At 39.8% G+C, this 12941-nt stretch overlaps 1 protein-coding gene across 1 annotated transcript; it reads left to right on the forward strand.

The window, feature by feature from the left end:
* The first annotated feature begins 236 nt into the window (after positions 1-236).
* On the forward strand, positions 237-12779 carry scamp3 (secretory carrier membrane protein 3). The gene is made up of 9 exons (XM_004549038.6): positions 237-653; positions 895-975; positions 5748-5867; positions 6202-6322; positions 8016-8144; positions 9429-9594; positions 9731-9832; positions 9991-10108; positions 11897-12779. The coding sequence occupies exons 1-9, from the start codon at positions 600-602 to the stop codon at positions 12044-12046; spliced, it is 1041 nt and encodes a 346-aa protein (XP_004549095.1). The 5' UTR covers positions 237-599; the 3' UTR covers positions 12047-12779.
* The last annotated feature ends 162 nt before the right edge of the window (positions 12780-12941 follow it).

A 12941-nucleotide genomic window follows, 5' to 3' on the forward strand; every position in this document is an offset into this window, starting at 1 on the left:
GAACCCATTCGCCACTCTTACCCCACACATTACCACTTTGATATAAACGAAAAGGGTAGGTCATTAGGAAACAGCTTTAGTTTGTCTGGCCCACTGAAGATCAACTCTTTGTGCAGGAGTTCCACCGCTCATTATCCAAACACAGCAGTACACTTAAATATAAACAAATATAATATGCTATCCAGTGTACACCTGATTATCTCAGCCGCGACAGAACCCACGTGTTTCCGCTGCAGCAGCAGTCACATGGCCAGCTTTCGGCTGTTTACTTCCTGTACCGCGGATCCTTTTCCTCCCAGAAAAACTAACGGCTTCGCTCGGCCCACAGCCGCAAACCGGACACTGACAGCCGGCCCCGGATTAGAGAAAGCTCCGGTGAATACACCCATCGACCCGTGTGAAACCCAGAGCCGTGACAGTTGAGATGAGAGCCAGAGGGGCGGGGAGATAGTTTACATCGATTAAAAACGAGCACACCCTGCCTGTTCTTTCGTTTTTGAAACGGAAACAAACGCAGGGATTTTTTTTCTTCTCTTTTTTTGCTCCAGCGCTGACATCAGCGAGTACGCGGTGGCTTCTTCAAGCTAGCCGCTAGTGAGATGTCAAAATACACGAGCTTCCCAGAACCGATGGAGGACCAAAACCCTTTCCAGGTGAGAGATGTTAGGCATGAAGCTAACGTCAGGGTAATGGATGGATGGATGGGTGGGTGGATGAAAGTGGCCGGTGTTGGCTCCGTGTAATAGCAGGCGTGTTGTTGCTCATGTGACTTATTTCAGGGCCTGCCAGATCCTCCTCAGTGTTCGCCCACTTGTAGCTCTTATTAACAGCGAGCACATGAAAAAATGAGGATTTATTTATGCTGAATTACTCTGTCTTTGTCCTGTCTGCTAGGACCCTGCAGTGACTCAACACAGCAGCAACACAGGATATGCCACACTGGACCTTTACAACCCATTTGATAATACAACTGCGGTGAGCATTATTATATTTAACCATTTTTTTGTGCTTTTGTTTCAAAGAAGACAGAGATCCACTGTCTCTCCTGCTTCCTGTGTATTTTGAAGCATCTGGCTTCTGGTTTGCAGCAGGTTGACCAGCCTGAGTTGGTTTGAAATATTTAAGAAAGCATGCTGGCACAGATAACCCCGAGCTCTGAGATGTTATCCTTAGGAAAGCGCAGTTGTTCTTGTGAATAATGGTTAATTTTATTCCTTTTTGTAAGTCGCTGCAGAGTTACTTTGATGTCCTCATAGTGAGGCCGTTCTGTTTCACTTCACTCTTTTTATTCAGTTTGAATCACTGGGCCTGGATTTGTGGTGATTCAGAGGCCTGAAAGCAGAAGGAGACCTCAGGATTCTGTTGCGAAACTACTCACATGTTAACTGTTTTATTACACACTATTAATTATACATTTTATTAACAATATTATAATATTACACAAGACTGAAGACTGTGTATCAGCTGACATTCTTCATATACAGTGCAGACAGTGTGTTAGAGGACACAGCTCGAGTCCGCTCAGCTCTAAATGAAGACGTTTACACACACTGGTCTTGATAATTTGGGGGCTTTTAATGATTTCTTTGAGTTGCTCTTTTTCAAGGGTAGAATGATTATACAGCATATATCCTTAATGACTTTAAAAAAACAACAATTGGGTACATACGTTTGAATTTGTTTTTGGTTTTTCTCTAATCCACAGGCTCAAATATGTACATACAGCTCCACTAATATTCGGTGAAATATTAGTGGAGCTACCTTTAAGCCTAGTCTTAAGACTAGGCTTAAAGGTAGCTGGCAAAAAGAATCTACTAGCTTAGTCAATCACGACCTCTAATGAGAAGTTAATAGGTTAATAGGTGTTGGACCTGACAAGCTAAAAGAAACTGTTGAATCTTCAGGATCACATTAAAAGATTTAAGTATATTTGAGCCTGTATGGATGAGAGAAAATCTAAAATAATTCAAACTAGCGCACCCAATTCTTGTTTTTTTAAAGTGATTAAATGTGAATGCTGCACAGTCATTCCACTCTGGAAAAAGAACAGTTTAAAAAAAACATTAAAAGACTTAAAATTTCATGAGATTAATGCCCAGGATGACTGTGTACGTCTGAAGACAACTGTATACAGCAGTCATCGCAAAGGACTTTATACTGTAAACTAAGAACCCAAGAATATTAGAGAGAGAACCCAAGTGATCAGCTGATTCTCTATGAGTAAGCATATGGTAACTGTGGGGGGGAAGGAACTCCTTTAATAGGAAGAGACCACCAGCAGAACCAGGCCCAGGGAGGGGCAGCCATTTATTGTGACTGTCTGTGGGGAGCACAGAGACTATCTGATGAAACGGTTTCTGTGTTACACCAAGCATCTCCGTTTCTGCTTTATATGTTTAGACTGATGTCTGTCAAACACAGCTTTTGCCCTGTGAGATGCTGGGCCTTAACATTAGTGTTTAACAGTATGTGTGATACAGTGAGTTCAGGGCTTTTTGTTGCTGGGGAAACAGCTGAGGTCCTTGCTATATCACTAGGTTTTTGTTGCTAGGAAACACCTTGAGTTCATGAGTACTTCCTGTCTGTCTTTGATACTAGCAAACTCTGCAGCAACAGGAACTAAACTTGGACTTGTTTATGTAGCACTTGTAGCAGAGCTCACAAGCTGCATACTTTCTCACAACAATATTTACAGTTGTATGTGGATTGCACCCTCGTGTAACCCTGATTATCCTGAAATGCAGAGCAGAAGCATTTCTGATAGAGAGGCATGGAAATCAGAGAATCCTGATTTGAATCTGTGATTATTACATCAATAATAATCATTTTTTAACTGTATACTCAATCAATTTTTAGACTGATATAACTGAAGAATGTCAAAATAAGATTCCTAATTATGGAACATTTACAAATAAATTACATGACAATAAAGTCTATATTGTTAAATGATGGGAAATAACCTCCCATAAGCGTCCATGACATTTGGGTCACATTTGCCACACAGATGGGCCACTTCCTGCTTAATGTTGCAAACCCACACATATGCGTACACCGCTGGGGTCTTTTTGAGTCCATTTAAAAACTCTATTGTGAACCAAAGTGAGCAAATATTTTAAGTTCTTTTCATCAGATATGGTTTGATTTGTGTGGAAAAAAGCAGGAGTGGGATGTCACAGGGGTCCAACACACCATCCTATATATTTTGGCAGCTGGGATAGGCTCCAGCCTCCCTGCAACTCTGAACTGAATAAGCAGAAGAAAATTGATGGATGGATCAAAAATGCTGTTATTTAAAAATAAATTAAATAAATTCCTATACAGTAGATTTTTGGGAAAAAATGTCTGCTTTGATGATGGACTTTTCTACTTTTGGTCCAATTTTTACCTTTATATGCAAATCTCCATGCAGGGAATGAGGAAGCTTAGATTTACTGAGATTAGCTGTGCACTCTAGAAATCGGAGGGTGGATGGAATTCCCCATGTGGAATCTTCAAAATAAAATACCTGTTTGGAATCTTAACTTTATCGTCCAGAAAAGCAATTCAAAGAAATGACTTAAACCAGAAATCCCCAGGATATTGCTGTGTGTAGGGCAGAGATGGGCAGTAACGCGTTACTGTTTCACGACAGTGACGTAAGCGAGTGCGACGTTCGTGACAACAGTTGTGTGCAGATCAACAACGGATCATATGTTGAGTGCGGGAGAGAGTATGAGTTTGATTCCATAAAAAGTGACAAAAACATTAGCGTCCGTTGTGCGTGGGAAGAAAACTTATTTTTAAAGTGGAAAAAAAAAACCCTAAACTTCTGAGCAAGCACCGAGTGCGCTACCACGTAATGGGAAACTCACAGAGAAACTCGCGGATTCTTCCACTGACCGCTGTGGCACACCTGCACCAGGGTAAACCTCTGCCTACTCTACTCCTGCTTTACAGGTGAAAATAGAGCAACAGGACCGCCGAGTCTTTGATGTTATTTATTTTCTGCTGTGTTTTACTTGCATCTATTTGAAAGACTGAGTGTAAACACAAAAAAATATATATTTTATGTGCTGGAATGTGCAGAAAATAAGTTTAAATGTTAAACAAATTTCTTCCAGTCAGAGAATGTTGCATATAATTAAATTTTTGCTTGATGCATAAAGTTAAAAGATTAAAACTAATAAAACAAGTTTTAAAAAAGGAGACTTTTCCATTTGATTACATTTTGTATGATTGATTGTAGAAAAAGTAGCATTGGGCTGAAAGATCTATCGCTTTATCACCTATTCAGGTTGTAAATCATGTTTTTAAAAAGTAACTAAGTAACTAATTACTTTTGAAAATAAGTAATCAGTAAAGTAACTGGATTACTTTTTTGGGGATGTAATCGGTAATTAGTTACTGATTACTTTTTTCAAGTAACTTGACCAACACTGGTGTAGGGCTGGGCCATATAACGTTTACGGTAATACCGGTATAATGTTGGGCAACGATAAGAAAATGAAATATCACGATAGAATATGGGTGAAACGCGCATGCGCAGTGCCTTTGTTTTCATACGCACATGGCTGCAACGGAGAATGAGAAGAGCGAAAGTGGATCGTTAAATGAAACAGATGAACCAGAATTCGTTTGTAAAAATGCTGCAACTTCAGTGGTGTGGAACTGGTTTAGCTTTCGTCTATCAGATACACAACAAAGCACTATTTTTGGTAGCGCATGCTAGCGGGCCGTCGTTATTACCGTGTTTTTTGGAAAATACGGCACACTTAATCCTTTTATTCTGAAAATCGACAGTGCCCCTTATGCATGAATTCTGGTTGTGTTTATGACCTCGAAACGATTTTATATGGTACACGGCACTCGAAAATCTGTCAAATGTTTTAGTACGACTTTGCTAAGCTACGAAGCCGCATCGCTTGATGGATTGTCGGAGCATTACGGCTATTGTAGGCAGGAGCCTCGCGGAGTAATACGTACTGTGCTTCAACATAATATTACCGTTTTGTGTGTGTATAACCTCTTTTTAAGTTTTGTGGATATTATACATGGTTATGTTGAGGATATGTCGGCCAATTTCCACTGGAAATGCCTTTTGCTTAAACTGTCAGCAAGGAATTTGCATTTGCACTGTTACATTTTTATGTAACTTTAATGCACATAAAAAACAGCTGCTTGTTTAAGTGAAAATATATTGATTTTTTTTTTTTTTTTTTGTTGCACTAATAAAGTTGTGGAGTTGTAAAGTATTTTGTCTAGTGTCAATTATATCGTCAGTTATATCTTTATCGCAAATTTTCAAATGTATATCATGATAAATATTTTTTGTCTGCTCTAGCTGTGTGTGTGATATGGGATAAAAGGCTTTTCGCTATTAGAATGAAGAGGTCTAAATGCTGTTATCTGAAGTTCTGTGCTCAGATATCTAGAAAGATCAGTTCACAAAAAGTGGATTGATTTCCTTTAGTTTTTAGAAATGTTCAAGCTTGTGAACTTTGTCTCAAAAGTGCATAGCTGTTAATGATTGTTTAATAATCATGTGTTGTGAAAAGATTGTGAGATATTAGTTGTGGAGAGAAATGTCTTATTTTACTTTTTTGTATTGTTTTAAAATGTGTATGATCTGTATATGTTATACAATAATACTTTTAATTAATTAACAATTAATACTCTAATTCTTAGTTCTTGGAATCATGTTTTTGTGACCACATTTTTTCGTCTGACTGATGTATGATGTCAGTTTTTGTTTTTTAACCATGCTACAGCCTCCTCCACCATATGAAGCCACTCCTCCATCTGCACCTGCTCCATCTCCACCTGTGCAGACCCCGCCTAGCAGGACAACACCTACCGAGCCTCGCAACTATGGCTCCTACAACTCCCAGGTATACACCCTACAGTAAAGACCCTCTTCACTGTGATTTTGTATCAGCTTACCATCAGAACGTTCAGGGGCTGCTGGATGTATAAAACAGGATTGTACTAAAAGTTTTGTTAGATGCCCTTTAGTGCCATGTAAGTGTTTTTATGGCTATTAAAATGAAGCGTTGCACTAATTCCTGCTGTGTATATCTGCGTGCTGAAAGACCAGTCTGAATGACTCACTTGAACCAGTAATATACCTAAGCACAACCATTGGAGCAACTTTGGGACCTGTATACATGATTATGCAGAATAACTTTGACATAGAGTTCTGATGCCTCATTCTTTCTGTGCTAGCCTGTTGTGAATGCTGCCACAGCAGAGCTGATGAAGAAGCAGGAGGAGCTGGAGAAGAAAGCCCAGGAGCTGGAGAGGAGAGAGCGGGAGCTTGCGGCACACAGCGTTGGACCAGGAGCCTGTAAGACATAGAGGGGATGATGGGATGGGGAGTTAATGTAGACAAGTGAGAGAACTTTAAACCTTTAGATCTAAAAGATCCTCGTCCAACTTTATCTTTTATTTCTTACTGTGTACGGGAGTATTGAAAAATATGTTACATTTCAACATTTTAAGTTCCTCCTTTGATTTTCCAAGTTACATTACCCTGGAGTTTACAGGGCTCGGTTTAGATTTGGCAGATTTTTAATCACAATTTTTGTTTGCAATTTTTTTTGCACCCACAGCTTCACAAATCAAAGAAGCCAGACACATTAAATTTTTCAGAATCAGCTTTATTGATCAAGTATGTGCACAGATACAAGGAATTGTGCTCCAGTTTTTTTCATTGCTTTGTGGAACTCAACAGAGTAGATAAACGGATAATAACAACATGAGTATAACACATTTCCAGGCTTATATGTGCAATGGAGCAGGATAACTGGTTACTCTATATAAAGTATCTGGTGACAACACTAGCTAACCACCATCTGCTTCATAAAAGTGGGAGAAAAATCCAGCAGAACACCTAAGGCAGCTGATAGTAGCTGAAGTTCCCTCTGCACATAAAAAAAGAACTGCCCTGAGGCACGACATTGTGCTGGTGTCAGGAGCAACAAAGGACATTGCAATGTTGGAGCTTACAGTACTCTTTTCAAGAAAAAGGGAGAGGATTGATGGCCTGGACAAGAATGGCCAGAAGCAGGGTGGGAGGGGAAAGTGTTTCCCTGTTGAGCTTGGGTGCAGAGGTTTCATGGGGCAGTCGTTCTGCAGGGCCTGCACTGTGGATGGCATCATAGGAGAGAAGAGGAGACGAGCCATTCGCAAGATCACTGAGGCCACAGAGAAAGCCTTAAAGTGGCTGTGGATGAAAGGGGGACCTAAAGTTTTGCACTGCTATAAAAAATATAGAAAAGTTACTTTGCTAATTAGTCTGCTGATCCACAGGAGGTCCAGTGAGAGGTGGTGATTGGATTTTGTCACGATATGACCAAAATTGTCAGAGCACTATTTTAGAGTTTGCACAAAAACAAGTACAAACCTCCTGTAATATAAATATGATAAGGTTTAATGAACTTAAATGAATCAAATCAAATGTATTTCTATTGCACATTTAAAAGCAACAAAGTTGACCAAAATGCTTCACAATTAGTTAAGAACAAGAGAAAACAATTTAAAAACAAATGCAGATGAATAAGATGAGGCAATGAGAAAGTATTAACATAAAAACAAAACAAATGTAGCAACCATAAAACAAGCCTGATGGTATTCAAACTGAACTAGAAATAAAAACCAATATAAAAAAGTGAGGTTAAAGACGCGATTTAAAAGAATAGACTGAAGTATGAATATCTGTCTGGCAAGTTATTCCAAAGTCTAGGCGCTGCAACTGCGAAGGCCCGATCTTCTTTTATGCTTCAGTTGAGACCTTGGTTGTACTGAGAGGATCTGGCTAGACTATCTCAGTTATGTTGAGGAGTTTGCTTAAATAACTGGGCGCCATATCATTTCAAACTTTGAAAGAAAGTAAAAGAATCTTAAAATCAATCCGATAATGAACAGGGAGTCAGCGTAAATTTGCTAAAACTGGAGTGATGTGTTTATATATAAATAAAGGAAATAAACTGATGACATCCCAGTAACACCAAAGTGTTTTTGACTTTTTTCTTCTTCAGCCCGGCAGAATAACTGGCCCCCGCTGCCTTCCTTCTGCCCTGTGGGTCCCTGCTTCTATCAGGACATCAATGTGGAGATCAGCCAGCGGTTCCAGCGCACGGTCACCATCATGTACTACTTCTGGTTGTGTGAGTTTCTGCAACTTTTAACAGTTTATTATTAATTTGAGGCATCAGTGTTAGAATTTAACATCATAATGAAGTTTTTTTTAGCGTGAAGGGAATCTTGTTTTAACACTTAAGACTTGCTAGTTAGAGGCAGTAAACGCTAGCTCGTGCATGCGTGCCTCCTCCTGCACTGTCTGGCAGTAGAGCTTGAATATTTGTACAAAGACTTGCACTTCACTGTTAGATTGAAGACTCTGGGACACTTACACGGAGCGTCTGCACAACAACCAATCCAGCTGGTTAAACTTGCACAAGTTCTCGTTGATTTCTTCACAGAGAAACTGTAGAATTTCTCCACACCTTGTCACTTAGATTATCCCAGGAAAAAATGTAAGAGGAGGCTTTAATGTTTTCAGGGTTGTTTGCATGTCCACAAGTTTTTAGGGCATGAATGAAAGTTAAACCTGACACTGATTTTGAAAGTGAGAGAGAAAGTGAATGTTGAAATGAAATTTGGACAACTGAGTTGTGCTGACAGATTTCTATAATGTACTACAGCTGCAATTCTTTGCCATCTGGAAAAACTGAGATGTACGGTTGAAATTCTTCTTCTTTTTCTCATTTTAAGATATCTCAGGGATTAATGTGTAGTTAAACTTCTTTACACTGACAGAATAATTAAACTGAACTGACCTGATTTGGTTTGGTCCGCTTGAAATCAAAGTGGGTATGATTAAAGTCAAATGTAGCATGTACGTTAATCAGCCAGCCGCAGCATTAAAACCGCTGCTAAGAGTCCTTGCATTGTGGCATTTATGTGCATGTGACTTTGGCTGGAAGGTACCAAAGTGCTTGCCCTGAAACCTGCAGGATCTACTTCAGACTCTCCTGCCGTCTCTCCATACAACCATCCATTTCTTAAGAGATGCAGTTCAGGGTCACTGAGCTTTTACAGGGTGTATATCCTGTAAAAACAGCTTGTGACTGCTGTTTTAAAAATTATCATTTAGATTTTTGCAGAATTATCAGATTTTGAGGACGCCTGATCTGTAAAACTGTGAAGGTGTTATTAAGATTGCATTATACAGTTCCTGTGTGAACATGCAAAGAACAGTGTAGAGCTATTTTAAAAACGGTCTGTCACACTCTGAAATCTTGACCAGGCAGCAGACAACAACAGATTTAGTGAAAATGGCATCATATTGCATCAGCCAGAGCCAAAAGGGAGAAGGATGGGTTTGGTTTTGATCCCTGCGGTCAGGCTGCAGTTCTTTTCCTTTTTAGTCATAGCCTATCTATGTCTAGTCTGCACAGGCACGCTGGTCTTCAACCTGATCTCTTCCCTGGCCCTGTTCTGCATCAACCAGTCCGGTGGTGTTGGTGTTGGTCTCGGCCTCGCCATCCTGTGGGTCCTACTTTTCACTCCCTGCTCCTTTATCTGCTGGTATCGACCCATGTACAAAGCCTTCAGGTGTGTACCTCCGTCTTGGTGAAGACGTTTTGAGTCGTTTTCCTTTTGGGTTTTTGCTCAGTACAGTCGCATAAATTACACTGAGTTGTTAGTTACTGTGCAGTCACCTTAGTAATTATATTGTTCCCTCTTCTAGGAGTGACAGCTCTTTCAACTTCTTTGCTTTCTTCTTCGTTTTCTTTGCCCAAGTGATCGTCTTTATCATCATGACCATCGGCATCCCTGGATGGGGGTTCAGGTAAGGTTCCTAAACAAATATCTCTGTGTTAGCCCAGTCGAAAACCTCCTAGCAACCACCAGTTACTTGTGAAATATTTATATTTCCTGACTATTTCCTATTTTCACAGTATGCGTCCTTGTATATTTGATCTTTGTGTGTCTCTCTCTGTCCTTCAGTGGTTGGATTGTGAGCCTTTCAGCTCTGAGCCCCCACATCGGTGTCGGTGTGATCATGATGATCAATGCCGCTCTCTTTACTGCAGAAACCGTTATGGGGGTCATCATGCTGAAAAGGGTACATTTGTTCATATTTTCATGTCTCATAAAGAACTTCAAATCAAGGCTCTTATTTTTATCAGCAGATGTTCAGATTTGTCGTTGGAACAAAAGCACAGGATTGTTCCCCACACTGAGTCAGGGTATTAGCATAGCAGTGAGTTATTTATATCTTTTTATATGTGATTATATCAGGATAAAGTGTTTTAATGCCACAGCATCTTGGTTTCTGAAAGCAGAAACTAGGGCTGTTCGATATAACGATATATATCCCCATGGGGATCAATAAAGTATCCATTATTATTATTATTATTATTATTATTATTATTATTATTATTATTATATATCGGATGACGATATAAAAACATTTTTCGTTTCATTTACGCTATCGTTTGTTTCGTGGTGTCGCAAAATAAACTGTTTACGGCAATATTTTTTCATGGTTTTGTTGGTCACTGTAGTGGCTATATTCATTTCTTAAAGTTCTCTCTTTCTCTTATATTTTATATAACCACACTACAGACAAGCGAATGTTTTTATGCGTTGTCGTTAGCAACAACGACTGTAAAACCAACGCGTGTCCGTTTATGTTCCACATAAACCTTTCACATTAAAGCTCAAGATCCTGTTGAGACTTTTCAAAATAAAGTGAATCACGTGAAAGATGCAGAGTATTTACGGATGAGAAGTAAAAAAGAGCCGCCAGGTGCTAAAAAATAAACCTTAGACTCAAACGTCAGAACGGGCTTTTCCCCGCAGCACGCCGTGTAATAAATACTCACAAAGAAAACGGCGGCCGTTACAACTTATGTCTAAAAATGTATCGTTTCCTACATCGGTTAAAACACTCGACTCCAGGTACGCGATGCCCAGCTGGAAACACTTCACGCAAGTCGAGCTGCCCGAGATTCACAGAATTTACAGAAAATGTGAAATTTTTGTGATTTATATCGTTATCGGACGATAGATGTCTTATATCGGGATATGAGAGTTTGGTCATATCGCACAGCCCTAGCAGAAAGTGTCTTGCACAAAACCAGGATTTTGTTGTAGTGCATAAGAAAACAACTGAGAGTTTCAGTGTTAGGGCATTACTTTCATTTTTGAACTCTAATAGACAAACTTAACATGACTCCCAGTTCAAAATAACCCTTATATGTCATATACTGGGCTGGGCTTCTGTGCAGCAACTAGACCGGAATAGCTGAGATCACCGTTTTAGGGATATCCCTTCCCTGTGACATCACAAACATGCTAAAGTTCGAGCTTTTAGCTCACAGGGATTAATTGCACATACACCACGATGTGAAAACTTTGGATATGTTTACTATGAGAATCTTTCACTGTAACAGTATATAGGACAGAAAATAAGGAGATGCACAACAGGTCAACAATCAGCCTTTTAAACACTCAGTGGACAGCACACTTCACCTGAGCCAGGGTCTGTGCATCTTTCTAGGGAAAATATGAAAGTCTTACAACTTCACTATTTGAAATGTTGAAAGTGTCACATGAATATCCATTCAAACAAAATAAATTGTATGCTTTATGATTGTAAAGCTAAAGATTAAGTGGGTTGAATTTGAGTCAAAGGTGTAGAGCAAGAACAAGCTTCAAGTAAACACAGTCGTCTCACCACGTAGTCCAGGTGGTCCATCTACCGCGAAGCATTCAGTAGATAAAGAGCCTGAAGAATAGCCACAATATCAGGTTGTGGGTATCGTTTTCACCCTCACAGCGTGCATAATAAGATGATGAATTGCTGCAAGGATCAGGTGTCAGCGTACTCTTGTCTTTCCCGCTCCAGATCCACAGTCTGTACAGGCAAACCGATGCCAGCTTTCAGAAGGCCCAGGCTGAGTTCGCCACTGGAGTCATGTCCAATCAGGCGGTACGCCAGGCTACTGCCAACGCCGCTGCCAACGCTGCCCAGGGGGCCTTCACCGCTCCTCGATAGAGAGAACGAACAGAGACGGTTGGATAAGACGAGGAGGAGGAGGGGAGCTTTGAGCTCGATGGTGGTTCAGTTTGGTATTTATTTCCCCACAGGTGATTAGAATTTGATGGAGGGAAGTGGAGTCTATATAATTACCCCCTACTTAATTTCAGAGCACGTGCATGAGACAGATGTGGGGTTATCCAATTTCCTATGACGTACAGGAAAAGTTACCTATATTAAACCAAAACAGGAATTGACACATTGTAAGTGTTGATTCAAGAAAACGAAAGATGGAAAATATAATAAAAAAACAAGAAGATGCTGTATGAATTTATATGAAAAGTGATGCTTCAGTGAATAGAGGGACGATGCTTTTACTATGAAATGACAGCTGTGTGCCAAGTTGGATTCTGCTAGCCTTGACATTTTCCACATTTACAGTTAAAATGCAAAGTGTAAGACTGGGGCTGAACACAGAAATGTTGCCATTGCTACATTTGATCCGTAACTGATTTGCTCAACTTTAGCCAGCACTACTTTTTTGTAGCTTAAGTGCAAACTAACCAGTTTGTTTTGTTATTATGCCAAACAAGAATGCCCGTTTACTGTATTGCCAAAACCTTTCGTACTGTAATGATGATGAACATGTGTTGGTTTGGTTCTGGTATCTGTCACTGTTCTTTCAGTACTGCTTGTGAATATCATGACTGTGTCACTGTCCTGGTTTTATTAAAATATATTGTCATGCTTTCACAGTCTACTGCTGCCGTTATTCCCTCATCCTGTTGGAACGATAATAATAATGATGATCACCTGCATTTTAATAGTGGAAAATCCAACCTTAAGCAGGTTCCGGGCTTCACTGTCAGTAACTGACCTTTCATACAACCATTAACCTTCAAACTTTATTAGA

Source organism: Maylandia zebra, linkage group LG22 (genome assembly GCF_041146795.1).
Source record: "Maylandia zebra isolate NMK-2024a linkage group LG22, Mzebra_GT3a, whole genome shotgun sequence".
Lineage (NCBI taxonomy): Eukaryota > Metazoa > Chordata > Actinopteri > Cichliformes > Cichlidae > Maylandia > Maylandia zebra.